The following is a 14,027-nucleotide window of genomic DNA, read 5'->3' as shown; positions in this document are numbered from 1 at the left end:
CACAGCCCTGCAGGAGCCCCTTCTCTGCGGTCTCTGAGGCTCTGACCCCCAGGCCCGTGGGGTCCTGTGGCCTGGGACCCCGTTTTCTTGGCTCCTGTAAGATAGTCACCACCTCTGCTTTCTGCGTTAGACCGTGCTGCTGTCTTTCCCCTCTTTCGTGCCTTTTTAACGGAGGCTGGAAAGAGTGCACGTGAATGCCTCCGGTTGCTTCCTTGTGGCCCGGACGGCAGACTGGCAGTACCCCTTGTGGCCACACGGACTGTTTTACCCTGGTGCGTGCTTGCGTGTTGCAGGCCCTTTTCCTGTGGCTCTCCTTGCATTTGGGGCCACCGTGGAGGGGACAGCAGCGGTGGTCTGTAATGTGGCCATCGGTCAAGGAGTTGTGCTCTGCTTGTCAGTGCTCAAGAGCAGTGCAGACGACATGGTCCCCGTGGCAGACATTTGCAGGGCACTTGGAGGGCCCGCGGCACCACGCACAGCGCCGGGCTGGCGGCTGGGCTCCTGTGAGACTCGTAACCTCCGGGAATATGAGAGGCGGATTAGAGAGGGGCCTCAGGCCAGAGTCACTAGTAGGCCTTCTGTTTGCCCGTTGAGTGTCAGAGTTGTTTGGTCCCTGGCTGCGCTGTTATGCTCAGGTACCCCTCCTGTGGATCGCTGGCTGCCCCTGTCGCCCTTGAGGAGATATTGTAATGTGGCTCCCAGGAAGGTGAGTCCTGAATCCGGGAGGACTTCCTGTCATGCCAGGTCATCTCAGTCCCCTTCTGCATTTTCTAAAGTTTCTGCAGTAAGCAGCATTATTAGGACGAATGATTTTTTTTTTTAATGTTTATTTTTGAGAGAGAGAGAGAGAGAGAGAGAGACACAGAATTTGAAGTAGGTTCCAGGCTCCGAGCTGTCAGCATAGAGCCCAACGCAGGGCTCGAACTCACAGACGGTGAGATCATGACCTGAGCCGAAGTCAGACGCTCAACTGACTGAGCCACCCAGGCGCCCTGAATGATTGTTTTTAAAAGGAGGGGGCCGGTGCTCCAGTTTACCCAGCTTCCACAGGAATGTGGCACAGACCTTGAATATCCAGTCAATTTTACTTGGGTCCCTGGTCTCCACAGTAACAGGTGTCTAGATGAGGGGGTGTCCACTGACCCTTCTGGGCACAGCAGGACACTGAGCGGGGTGGTCCTCTGGGCTATGGATGAACCCAGGTTGGACGTGCTCAGGCTGCTCTCTGCCTACCATGCCCTGATGTTCCCGGGTACTCGACCCCGTTCTGGTCCGCCAGGGCAGCTGGCCCCTCCCCAAATCACTGGGTGAGGGTGGGACAGCATGGTGTCCGTGGAAAGGCAGGTGGGCCTGGGTGTGCGGGGCCTTTCAACTACCCCACTTCTCCTTCATAGGAAGCTGTGCCAGCCACAGAGTGCAGGTGGCCTCCCCGGAGACCCTGCTGCCTCCAGTCCTCCCAGGGAACATGGAAGCTCGGCCTCGCCCCCTCAGGTAGGAGTGGCAGGCATGGGTGTGACCGCAGGTGGTGGTGGCAGTGGTGAGGGGGGAGGGCAGGGTAGGAGCCAGGGGGCCAGGCCGGACCTCAGTGTTCGGGTAGCCTGTTGGGCCCTTGGCTCAGGGCCGGGTGTGGAGTGAGCAGCTGCCTGGCTTCCCCCAGTCTGGGGACCCAGGCCCGGGCCCTTGGCGCAGTTCCCTCGAGTACTTGTGGGTGGATGGAGAACAGGCCACCGCGTTGCCCTGAGCCAGCAGGCATGGCAGGTGCACTTGCTTCTAAAAGCTGTCGCGAAGATTCTGTAAAATGGAGTGTGCTGGCTGCGGGCACAGGGCCCTGTGAGTGGTGGCCGCTGCTGATTTAATCAGTAGTCAGCAAGGGCACTCACATGTCCCTACCTGCATGCTCTGGCCCGTGAGTCCCTTGTCCCAGGTCCCTTATTTATCTCCCTTCTCTCCTTTGCCTTGGAGGCTCCCAGCCCGTGTCCAAGGCTCTGAAGCCTGCTTGTGGCGAGGTCAGGTCTCTGCGTGCCCTGGCTTTGGGGCCAAAATAGAGGGCTGAGGGCCCCATTGCACTGCTTCCCCCTGATCGCGGGCCTGCTGTCCACCATCTTTCTATCTAGCTGCTTCCCTGGGTCTGGGCTGTCTGTGGTCCATCCCTGCCTCACGGGCCTCACCCTTCTCACTTGTGAAATGGGGATGAGGCCTGCACACGTAGCAGGGTTGCCATGGGGATCCAAGGAGTCCTGGGGCTAGGGGGGTGGATATCCCAGCCGGTGGGGCTGCCCTGTATCCTTCGGACTTGATTCTGTCACCATCCGCCTCATCTAGGGAAGATGCTGGAAGCAGGGACGTTTCAGACCAGTCCCTAGAGGTGGCCTTTTTGAGTGCTTCAGCTGGCCAGTTCTGCTGATGCTGCTTCTCTGCTCCTACTCAGGGTGGGCCGAGCCTGCCTCAGCAAGGGCCTGGCTGTTTCTGTGTGCCCCCTTGTGGCCAGAGTGGGCCTTGCAGGTGGGCACCGGGTTTCCTAGGGCCTCGCTGCTGAGCTCAGGGTCAGCCTGTTGCTCCCCAGCCACTTCTCAAGGGACACCAGTGGTTCCAGACACAGTCTCCTTTCTAAAATTGTTTCCCTTCCTTTGTAGAAACGACCACAGCCTCCTGATTTCATCGATCCCCTGGCCAGCAAGAAACCCAGGATATCACATTTCACCCAGAGAGCTCAGCCTGCCATCAATGGGAAGCTGAGTGCACCCCATGGCCGCGAGGCCCTATTGCCTACCCCAGGCCCGCTGGCTGGCACGGATGCCCACCTGCCCCCGCGGTTGGAGCCCCCGAGGGCCCATGACCCCTTGGCTGACGTCAGCAATGACCTGGGCCACAGCGGCCGGGACTGTGATCACGGAGAAGTGGCCGCCCCGGCCCCGACTACGCGCCTCGGTTTGCCCCTGCTGACGGACTGTGCCCAGCCCAGCAGGCCCCATGGCGGCTCATCACGCAGCAAATCCAAGAAGAAGTCCAAGAAGCACAAAGATAAGGAGAGGGCAGCTGAGGACAGGCACCAGGCCCGGTTGCCAGACCACATGCCCAGCCCCCTTGGAGCCCCACCAGATGCCCCGGGTAGGTACCAGGAGACAGGCCTGGTGGTGGGAGACTGCAGGAGGACGTTGCCAGGAGCCTGAGCTCCCCACACCCGCCATTGCTCAGAGGGGGCTGTACCACCCCATGGACCCCCATATTGGCACACCCTGCACATTCAACCCCTTTGCACCCTGTGTTCTTGTACGAGGTCGTGAGTGCCCCAGTGGTCTTGGCCTTGGAGGCTTCTGCAGTCCTGCTGTGTGCCAGGCTGGTGCTGGGTGCACAGAACCCGACCGAGCTGAGGCCCATGGAGGCAAACAACGCACCCGGAGAGGAGCTAGTTCCAGGCTACAGCTCTGGCTGCAGGGAGGTCCCAGACACTGAAAGGGGAGCAGGGTGGGGCTGGGGTTCAGGGAAGGCAGTGGGGCAGCACATGGGCCGCCGCAGGCCTTGTGTAGCCTGCTGACTAGTGAATATTTCAGCCTGTGGAGACTGGGTTTGGGAAGCTGTCCATAGAACAGCAGGCAGTAGGAGTCAGAATGAGGTCATGTAGCAGGTGAGGAAGCCGAAGTCGAGAAAGCTGGGATCACAGCAGCAGGTGCAAGGCTGGCTGGAGAGAGCGGGAGAACCTTTGTGGGGCCCAGAGATACTGGGAAGGTGTATGGACAGGCCAGGCTTGGGGTGGGAGTGGGGGTCTTCACCCCCAGAGCTTGGGTCACCTTGAGTTCACGGCCCTAGGCTCCCGAGCTGAGCACCCCACGTGGCTGTTAACAGAATCAGCATGATGTGGCCACAGAGACGCAGCTGCACCTGCCTCCTGCAGGCAGTCTCACGCTGTGTGACTTTCTGCCGCTCTCAGATTATGTGTCCAGAAAGGATCCGAGCAGGAGGCATTCCTGGGACAAGGGTGGAGCTGCATTCTCCTTATTTTTAATGAGTTGTTCAACTGCTCTCTAGAAAGGCCTTTGCCGGCCCCTCCCTTGAGGTGAGGCCTAGTTCCCTTGAGCCTGTCCTGCCTGGGGAGATAAACCCTGAGCAGGCCCAGCCGGTCAGCACTTCCTGTCCCAAACGGTGAACGCAAGACCCCATGTGCCCCTGGAAGGGCCCTGGGAAGGAGGAATACCATGGGGTGGGCCCCACACGTGAGACTCAGGTGGCTTCAGGTCCCGCCCAGGACACAGTGGCCTAGGTAGCTTGTCCCCAGATTAAAGTGAGAAAGTGAGGTTTGGAACCGGGCAAACCAGGGAGTAAGATGGCCCGAGGGAAGGCGTAAGGACAGCTGAGGCACTGGGAGCTGTGCCTTAGGCTGGGTGACTGTCTTCATCTGCGTCTCGCAGGTGCCTCGAATGGTAACAAAACGGTTGGGCACAGAGGCCCCCCGTCCTGCTCCGAGGCTCCTTCTGGGATAGAGTATGTGCTCTGCCTGTGCAGGCAGCCGTACAAGCAGGAAACAGCCACCTTGGTTCTTTGTGCACCTTGCCTCTGCTTCAGACTCACTGGAGAAGGTTCCAGGTCAGCATGTGAGGAAGCTTTCTCGCTCTCGTGTTCCACACGGGAGGCACAGGCATTGATTTAACCCACTCCTCTGTGCGGTACTGTCCCAGTCCTGCGCCACGATTGCCTCTGACCCCGACAGATGCAGCATCTGCCGGGCAGATGGCTCTTCTTAGCCACCCCTGTCCTGATGCCACCTTGGGCCCATAGCCCCAACTCGTGCCTGTGCTGCAGGTGCACTCCTGGGTCCTACGCCCATCCTTGTGTCTGCCCCCCAGTCTTGCTCGGTCCCTGGACCCCTGCTGTTGCTTCAGGGTACCTTCCTGGGCAGGCTGGTGTACTGGGTGTGGGGGTTGGGCACAGCCAGGCCGAGCTCAGGAGGCCCACTGACCTCTGAGGGGTCGGATGGGGAGTCCCTCTCACAGGGGGACCCAGGCATGGGGGAGGCATAGGAGAAGCTGGTAGAAGGGACAATGGGGGGGGGCAGCTTTGGGGGGTTCCCTGTAGGCCCGGGGCACACGGTGGGAATCAGCTCGGCTAGTGAAGGGGCGGGGTGGCTGAGTGAGGACGATGCACAGAGAGTGCTCCAGTAGGAGTAGGGCCTCTAAGTTTTGCTCAGGCCAGACCCCAGAGGTGTTTCAGGTGGTAGGTGAATCTGACCCTGAGCCTTGGTTTCTCCATTTGTTCTCTCACCTGAAGATCTCAGGAAGGTTAAATGAGGCAATGCTGACTGGGCCCACACATGGCAGAACACTCTGGAAGGCGTACCTTATGCAAAGCGTGGGTCGCAGAAGCACGGACTAAACTTACATGTGTGTTCATCGGGCCACGGCCCCGAGAGGGGGGAGAGGTGTGCTCCATGGTGGGAATCATTCCCTGGAGCCCAGGGATTCCCAGGTGGGCTGCTTTCCAGTCAGAGGGACACACAGTGGGTACCGAGGATATACTGCATGGTGACAGATGTCTTCCGTGCTGAGAAAAAAGGACGCCTGAAAGAAGCCCCCCCCCCCCCCCACCGGGAAATCTGCTAGATGGTAGTTTTGGTCTACTCTGCCCCCAAGAGCCGCGGACAGTCCCGTGTCCTCCAGCTCCTCCTAGTGGACGGCCTGGGATGCGGGCAGGAACAAGGTGGCCATCATTCTTCGTCCTGCAGGGCCAGAGACCTTGGACAAGGGCGTTGCTTCTTTTCAGAGTAGCGGTCTTTTACATGCAGTCAGCAGAGGTAGCAAGGTCTCTGGATCGGTCAAGCTCTGAACAAGTGGCCCGTGCGTTGGCCCTGTCGTTAACGCGTCCTTTCTGCTGCTTGCCGGAAACGTGCACGCGGCACGCCAGGGCCCCCTGCACTTTGCACGACTGTGGTCCAGGGACGCACACTTGGCTCAGCTGCGGCGCTTCTGGGTCCAGTGAGGCCCCCGAGGTGTCGCTTGCCCAGCCCTCACACTCCCTCTGCCCTTCCTGACCCCCCTTCTGCTATCCTTCCACGTCCTCCGGACCACAGAGCTTGGTGCGGGTCTCGGTGTGGACTCAGAAGGTACGCATTTGCTCTTCCTTCGTAGGTTTAAATGGGGCCTGCAACAGCTCGAGCGTTCCCACGTCAACCTCAGAGACCCCCGACTACTTGCTGTGAGTACTTCCCTGGTTGGCCCCCCCCTCCCCGCCCCACGCTCTCCCCCGCACCGCAAGTTAGCGGAGGTAGGATCCGACTGCATGTTGCTGTGTGGGAGTTCTAGGACCAGGCTCCCGCTCGAGCCAGGAAATCACCCACGAGGTGGGGGCTGGTGGGGGGCGGGGCGCGGGCGGCCACGGGCACCCCAGCCTCTCTCCGCAGCAGCCCCCTGGGCCCTGCTGGCCCCTCTCTCCCTCTCCCCAGGAAATATGCCACCATTTCCTCCTCGGAGCAGCGCCAGAGCTACAAGAACGACTTTAACGCCGAGTACAGCGAGTACCGCGACCTGCACGCGCGCATCGAGCAGATCACACGGCGCTTCACGCAGCTGGACGCCCAGCTCCGGCAGTTGTCCCAGGGCTCCGAGGAATACGAGGTGGACACCCCCCTCCCCCGCCACCGTCCACCGCACTCACAGACTCTGGGCTGGGGGCCCGGCCCACCCCGGGCGCCGCACACCGGCCCCCTGTGCTCTGCACCCGACCTGGTGAGACGGGCCTGTTTCTCATGGGTGCAGCCACACCCGAGGCCTCCAGCCCTAGCCATGGCCCCCGAGCCTGGCCTCTACCCCTCCCAGGGGAGGAGGGCCGCCGCGTCTGCCGGTGTTTCTCCCTGTCGCGCCTGGCGGTCAGCTGCCCCTTGCTGCTCTTGTGATTCAGGCCCATCCCCGGGGCTCGGCCGTGGAAGTCCGCGGGCCTTCGGGCCAAGTTTGGCCTCCTCTGCGATGGGGACGGTGGAGGCTGATTCCGCAGGTGGGAGGTGACCTGTTAGGGCAGGGGTGGCATCTGGAGCCCCGCACAGAGCGGTGGGTCGGATCACTGGGTCCCCCTGCAAGAGCCCCTGGGGTCCTCTCTGCGGCTCACAGCCCACCCGTGCTCTCAGAGCCACAGGGGGAGGGGCTGGAGGGTTCCTGTGGCCCCCTGCCCGTCTTAGGACTCCCTCACCCTCTGATCAAAGGCACGCGGGCTCCCCGAGCTGACCGTGTTGGAGCTCACCGGTGGGGGGTCGGAGGGGGCTCTACCCTTGGTCAGCAGCCCTGGGACTCCAGCCTCCCCTCGTGACACCTTTCGGAGCTAGTTATCTGATTGATCGGGTGTTGAGGTCCGTCTCCCCTTGTGGGAGCCACCTTGGCTTCCGGACAAAACCAGCTCGTAATTGGAGGCACGACCGGGGTTTTGAGGGTCTGGGATACATGAGTCCCTGGGGTCTCTCTCTCTCTTCCCTCCTGCAGCCCCCACGTGGACATTCCCCCAGTAGCTCCCTGCACCCTCGGATGGTTGGCCTTGAACAGAGGACAGGCCAACTGGGTGTGAGGGAAGGAGGCCACCCAGCCTGCTCTTTGCCTCCTCCCTCCCACGGTTCTGACCGGCCCCTCCCGCTGTGCTGCCCATCATGCTGGTCCCTGAGGCTGGGCCCCTGCCTCTCTCTCCCCTGGCCCAACATCCTCCCCCCACCTCCTGCCTTGTTCATCTCCCCTCCCCACCCCTCGGCCTGCCTCTCTTTACTTTGGTCAGCTTCCCTCACGCCATGCTGAGGCTATTGTCTCAAGGCAGGTGGTGACTGTGCAGGTCACAGGTTATCAGGGAGAAGGGGTCACTCAGTTGGGGTTTCCTGCAGCCAGGGTCATTGTTCGCTTTCTTTTGTTTTCCAGACTACTCGCGGGCAGATTTTGCAGGAATATCGAAAAATCAAAAAGGTAAGTATCTACCCTTTGTGGGCTTGGGGAGGGGGTCAGACGAAGCTGGCTTAAGGTGAGCAGCACTAGAGTCCGGGAGAGGACGGAAAGGGGATGGGCCTTGGCTAGGCTGGAGTCTTGGGTCCTCAGGGCAGTCCCTGCCCCCATTGACAGCTAAGAAGCTCAGCCCGTCCCTCCCTGGGCACCCCAGCACCCTCCAGCTCTCCCACTGCTTCGTGGGTGCAGCCCCCAGGCTCTTTCCAGCTCCCTCCAAGGTCAAGGGAGGAGCCGAAGCTTCCCGCCCCCAGCTGCTAGTCTGGCAGGAATGCCTAGTCAGGGCTCTGTCGGTTCTTACTCCTCAAGGCCATGAGCTGTGGCTTCACCACGTGTGTGCCCCCGTGTGCCAGGGTGTTTCTCTGCCAGCCAGGTCCCAGCCCAGGAAGGAGACTTTGTGACAGTCTTGCCTCTGACCCTCATCCTGGCAGTGACCGTGTTTCCCAGGATGGGGCTTGGGGGCGGGGGAGGGAGGGACACCAGCCCAGGGCTCTGGCCCAAGGTAGAGCAAGGGTCCCTGTCATTGCTTGGTGGGCACTGGCCTGCAAGTAGGCGGAGTGGGAGCCCGAGGCGACCAGCAGGCTGGCCTGCTTCACACAGGGCACGCTCTGGGGTGGCGGCTGCAGGATGTGGCTCAGCCCTGCCGCTGCTCTCTTGCAGACCAACACCAACTACAGCCAGGAGAAGCACCGCTGCGAGTACCTGCACAGCAAGCTGGCCCACATCAAGAGGCTCATCGCCGAGTACGACCAGCGACAGCTGCAGGCCTGGCCCTAGCCTGAGGCCACGGGGCTGGTGGTCCAGGCCGGCTCCCCACGCCGGGCCAACCCTCCTGGATGGTGGGGGAGCTGGGGGCGGGGGTGGGGGGGGTGGGGAGTTCCAGAGCGGAAAAAAAGAGATTTATTTAAACAAATAAACACGAGGAAGACACGTTCATCTGAGCCAGCAACGCCGGCTTTCGGGGGAGCCCCTGCAGACCTGGTGCCCACAGGTCACAGATCCAGGTGCGGGGGCCGGCGTCTCATCCCACTCCCCCGGCCCCCCCCCCCACCTCCTGAGGAGCCCCCACCTCTTCTCCGGCCCACAGCCCAAGGGGCTTGAGCTTCCCCCTCCCCGAAAGACTCCAAGGCCAGCCTGCCTGCCTTTTCTAGTTTTATACAAAGACAGCCACTTTTAGCTACTGCTTATGAGACTTCAGTCTATTTTTGTATGAGAGAGAAAGCATCTTTTCTAAACCTGTGCCTCCCCTCCTTGGACACCAGGGTCTAGATGCCGCCCTGTGTCCTTTCTGCAGTATTACAGATGCCATCTGAAAGTCGAGAGTTGCTCCTGAGGGCTGAGGAGAGAACCAAGGAGGGGGCGGTGGGCAGGGGCGGGGGTGCAGCTGATGCCCACGTTTGGCTGTGCTCCCGCCCCGGGCCTTCCCTACAGCCCCGGGCCTCTCCCGGCCCAGGCCCGGACGGGGTCTCTGCTCTAAGGGGGTAGAGGCCCGCCCAGGTCTATTTCGAGAACTCCAGCTGGCCCCAGAGCAGCTGCTGAGAGCCGGAGGGGCAGAGCGGCTCTCGGCCCACCAGGCCTGCCCTGCTATTTCAGGCCCTCAGCTGTAGGGGGTCACTGGGGGTTTTCTGTGCTACGAGCTCACACTGCAACAACAGTGTCGGATTTTCTTTTATTACGTTCTCGATTTCCCCCTTTGCTGCTGCTTTTCTTTTCGCGCTGAGACCGTGTGGTCTCCATGCTGTTGACCTCACTCCATCCCTCAGTCCACTTGTGGGTCTTGGGGTCATCTTAGCAGAGTCACCGCAGGGTTTATACTCAGGGAGGGGCTGGGGGGGGGTTGATGGGGTCCGGGGACCCCCTGAGAGTGAGCTCAGAAAACGTGCCCTGTCCGCCCACTCTGGGCGGGGGGCGTGGGATCCATGGACACCATCATTGCTGCTTAGTAGCTGTGCCTAGTCTAGTGTCCCCCAGTGTTGGGGGACCACATGTATGTGTGTGTACGTGTGTGTGAGGGCCCCGCCGGGGTGCAGTGGGGACGGAGGCGTGTGTTCACATTCAGGGCCGCACTCGGCGAAGCCACAACCAGGGAAGGCAGACGGAGAGGCTGCAACCTGGAGCCTGGGGTCATGCGCTGGGTGGGTGGGGGGTGCTGTCGCCAACAGTGGTGAGGCAGGGAGAGCAGAAATGCTCACGCAGAAAAATGTCTATTTTTCCAAGCCACGGGGACGTCTCCTAACGGTTTCCCAAAGAGCAGGCGCCCTCACGGAGGCACCGGCAGCGTGCCTGCCCCACCCAAGGCTCCTTTCTTGGGACCCCTGGGACGCCCCGAGCACCGAGGGAACTGACCCTTCATGTTTCAGTGGTTGTTTTGTTTTTTTTCATTTGGGATGGAGTGGGATAAGGGTTGAGCAGGCTCCAGGGACCCCCCCGAGTTCTGCAGACAGCCGCGTTGTACGCGTAGACTGTCCTCAGCCGGACGCGCGGACCCGGGTGAAAAGGGATTATTTAAGGAGGCTGCAGCCCGCGGGGCTGACCCGGCCCTCTGCCCTGGGAACCGGTTCAAGGGACTCTCAGTTGAATTTCCTTTTTGTTGTTGGCTTTTTGTTGTTTTTTGTTGTTGTTGTTGTTTTTCTCCTTTTAAGGAATTATGAAGCTAAGAAAAAGTTTTGTGCTTTGGGGGTTGATGGACAAAAGTTCTAGCTGATTAAATATGGTCTAACTTATTGATACTGTGTTTTGCACCCCCTTTTTAATATTGTACTGTGGAGAAAAACTATTTTGAGCCATGGAGTTGGTGTTTACAAGAACTTTTCACTTTTGCCAAAATGTTACGATTGAAAGGCATCCGCGTCTTCAGTTTCCTAATATTTTCTTAAAAGATCTAGTGTCCTTTTTGTACACTAAACAGGTGAATGCTGATTTTTTTTCAACCTACAATAAATTTCACTGAACCGAACCTAGCAGCCCGGAGTGCCTGGGTGCGTTTGTGTCTGTCACAGCCAGGGGCCTCCTGGGCCCCTGTGGGTGAGGGCTGGGGTCAGGACTAGACTTGGCCGGCCCCGGAGTAGCCATGGTGACGAGCACACGTGGGGGTGAGGCCGGCAGGTGGAGGCTGACCCAGGCGAGGTGATGGGCCCTGCAGGTGCCAAGGCACGAGGCCAGACCACTTGGTCACAGGCAGGAGAGGAATGGACACTGGGGATGTGGGGGCAGCGGGGAGCCAGGGTGGGTGTATGAGCAGGGCCGTGTCCCCGGGTGTGGACAGGGTAGACCAGGCCCAGCAGAGGCCTCCCAAAGTGCCAGAGCCCCCAGGAGCAGGGATCGCGTGGGGCCAGGGGAGCACCCACGTTTGGGGAAATGATGAAAACGGCGGTGACGGCACTATTTTATTGTTTCTCCCAACTAGGCCGGCTCGCTGGGGCCGCCCCTGTGCCCATGATGGGGATGGGGACGCTGAGGCCCAGTGGAATCCCACAGGCCCGGGATGCCAGCAGGGATGGCTGTCCTTGTCCCATGTTCAGGTGAGGAGCTGAAGGCAAGGCAGGGGTCAGGGTCCTGTTCTTGAAGGACGTGGTGCGGGTGGGTGTTTATCTTAGGAAGGAAAAATAGATAAAGAGTAAGACTGGGATTAAAGGGGTCCAGGGGTCAGGGGCTGTGGGCCTTAGCCTCTGGGACAGCCCTGCTGGCCAGCAGCCTTGGTCCAAGTTCTAAGGTGGCCTGGGAATCCAAGGGGCGCAGGAGACAAGGTCAAGCAGGCCCTGTGGGGCAGAGTGTACCCTGCTCCCCGGGCGGCCTGCCCGTACCGTTCTTCTCGGGGATAACATCTCTCTCCCCCACGGTCCGGAGTCCAGGGCCAGCGTCTGCCTCCTTCAACCCCGTCATGCCTCAGCTTCGCCTTGCCCACCCGACTCCCTAGGCCCTCCACCAGACTCCCCTGCAGCCCCCGTGCCTCCCAGGGTGGCCGTCACCCCCGGCACCTCAGCGGCAGGCAGTCCCGTGACCATCCTTCCCGAGCCAAGGACGTCACAAGTCCAGCCCCCCAGCCCCAGAAGGGTCTTCCCAAGCTCACAATCTGTACCATGGCCGAGGGGCTAGGGGCCGCCCACCATTCCGGCCACTTGTTGGATGACATCCCCAGGTGTCATCTTGCCGCACTCCGATCCCACAGTCCCTCCTGTGCGCCGGGCTCCACCTGGGCACTGGCACTCGGTGGCTGAGACAGCCCTGCCCCTGCCCTCGAGAGCCCCACCGGGGTCCCCAGGTGGTCCCTGCGAGCACTGTACGGTGCCCATTTGTCTGCCAGGATTAGAAGCAGCCCGAGGCCACGTCCCTCCCAGCCCCCCACCCAGCCACCCCACTGCCCTTCCGGGGAGCCTGTCTGGGTCAGCTCTGCCCCCACCATCTTCCTGGCACCTCCCGCAGGCTGCCCAGTGAATGCTAGGGCTCCCCAGGCCTGGGGCTGGGGACCTCTCTGGTCTCTGCACACATTCCCAGGTCACTTGTCACTTGGAGGCACAAGCTCCCTCCAGTCCTCTGGCACCTACTGGATTTCAATTCTTGGAGCTGGCATCAGACCCCACAGGTTAAGGGCTCAGTCCCACGCAAGACCGCCCCGATCTCAGGCACCTGCCACAAGTCTCGGGCCACCCAAACTTCTGACCCACTGGCTATACATCAGGGGTTCCCTCGGCTCCCCCCCTTGGTTTGCCAGAATGGCTCACAGTGCTCAGGACAACACTCCCAACAGCCGGAGGAGGCAGATGGTGAAGGCAGGGAGCGAAGAATGGCACTGGGCTCCCATGCCTTCTCCAGATGTGCCACCGCCCATCATGTGGGCAGCACCGTCATGTGCTTCCCGAGCCCTCCTTGTTGGGTTTTTGCACAGGCTCCGTTATGTACATATGATGAAATCACTGGCCGTTGGTGACTGAACTCGATCTCCAGCCAGGAACTGGGGACGAAACCCAAATATTATACAATACGCCCTCCCTCCAGCCTCGAGGGTCTGCCCTTGTCCCCAGACCGCTTCTCTTCCCTCCCACCCGGCCACCTTTCCATCTGCCCCCGAACCCACTCCCCCAGGTTTTTGCCTGGGCAGTCCTTCATATCCCCCCATAAGAGATGTCCTCTTGTCTCAAGAACCTTGCAGCAACCACCTCCTCCAGGCAGCCTGCCCTTGCCAGACCCTATCTGTGAGTTGCCTCTGGCTAGGTAGGGGTGCCCCACTGTACTTCCGACGCCCCTACACTGGAGACCCTTGAGGGCAAAGCCTGGAGCCAGAGTCTTGGAGCCCACAACCCCCAAGGCCAGGCCCTGACCATGTTTCCTGCGAACGTTCCCAACTATCCACCTTTTGGGTCAGCTCCAGTGGTGGAAACTTTCCAGCCGGAGGAGGCCGCTTGTTTTGGAAAGTTCCTGGGGGAGCCGCCCCCGCCCGCCCGCCGGGTTCCCACGCTCCCTTATCACTGGGTGCTAGGGGGGCGCCGTGCTGTGCCTGCCTAGCTCCTCCCCAGCTGACCTCGTTGGTCCTGCCCACCCCCTCCCTTCCGCTGCCCTCTCACCAAACACCGGCCCCCTCCAGCCTGGCCCTGCCAAGCCCTCCTGCCACAGGTAGGGAAATCGAGGCCTCGCAGCGCCCCCTACACGCACCTTGTGAGCCCTGTCGGGAGTGTCTTCTGCTCAGGAAGGGGGAGGCCCAGGCGGCCTAGGCTGAAGCAGTGTTTGGCTCGGGAGTCAAGAGTTCTGGCCTTAGTTTCCACTGCAGTATCTCGGACCCAGGTGCCCAGCCCCCCCTGCCCTGCTCCGGCTCCACCTTTTGCCTTGTGGCTGGGCCTGGCGCGCTCTCGCAACCATTATTGTCCTCTTTTGCAAAATGAGGCAAAGGGGCCGAGCGCCTTAAGCGACTGTGGTGCGAAGTGAATCCACGCGCTCCGTGCTCGGGCCGGGGTCTGTAGCCCACGTGGATGTCCTGCCGCGCCAGGCAGGGCGGGAATCCCAAGGGCGGTGATGGCTAAGGTCTCCCGGGGCCTTGAACCCGAATCTTAGGCAGACGCGCCCCTCCTCCCCGCG

At 61.0% G+C, this 14,027-nt stretch overlaps 1 protein-coding gene and 1 long non-coding RNA gene across 4 annotated transcripts in view; one reads left to right on the top strand and one right to left on the bottom strand.

The window, feature by feature from the left end:
* Nucleotides 1-11,453, top strand: part of ELL (elongation factor for RNA polymerase II) — a 78,472-nt gene extending 67,019 nt beyond the window's left edge. For 2 of the 3 annotated variants that reach the window (XM_081792261.1, XM_081792263.1), the window contains exons 7-12: nucleotides 1,395-1,491; nucleotides 2,634-3,108; nucleotides 6,120-6,186; nucleotides 6,434-6,605; nucleotides 7,881-7,925; nucleotides 8,619-10,918. In XM_081792261.1, coding sequence (XP_081648387.1) covers nucleotides 1,395-1,491; nucleotides 2,634-3,108; nucleotides 6,120-6,186; nucleotides 6,434-6,605; nucleotides 7,881-7,925; nucleotides 8,619-8,735 — 973 coding nt within the window. In that variant the 3' untranslated portion in view covers nucleotides 8,736-10,918. Of the gene's footprint in view, nucleotides 1-1,394; nucleotides 1,492-2,633; nucleotides 3,109-6,119; nucleotides 6,187-6,433; nucleotides 6,606-7,880; nucleotides 7,926-8,618; nucleotides 10,919-11,364 lie in introns of those variants that run through there. The other variant, XR_014136569.1, reaches the window with a different exon arrangement.
* Nucleotides 11,332-13,903, bottom strand: LOC145713473 (uncharacterized). Its single transcript, XR_014136597.1, has 2 exons — nucleotides 13,608-13,903; nucleotides 11,332-11,549 (listed from the first exon to the last, which is right to left on the bottom strand). It is a non-coding gene; the product is annotated as an uncharacterized LOC145713473 (long non-coding RNA).
* Nucleotides 13,904-14,027: the final 124 nt, after the last annotated feature.

Source organism: Panthera onca, chromosome A2, assembly GCF_046562875.1.
Source record: "Panthera onca isolate mPanOnc1 chromosome A2, mPanOnc1 haplotype 2, whole genome shotgun sequence".
Lineage (NCBI taxonomy): Eukaryota > Metazoa > Chordata > Mammalia > Carnivora > Felidae > Panthera > Panthera onca.
Note: the sequence above shows the minus strand (reverse complement) of the source record. Positions and strands in the feature narration are given on the sequence as shown.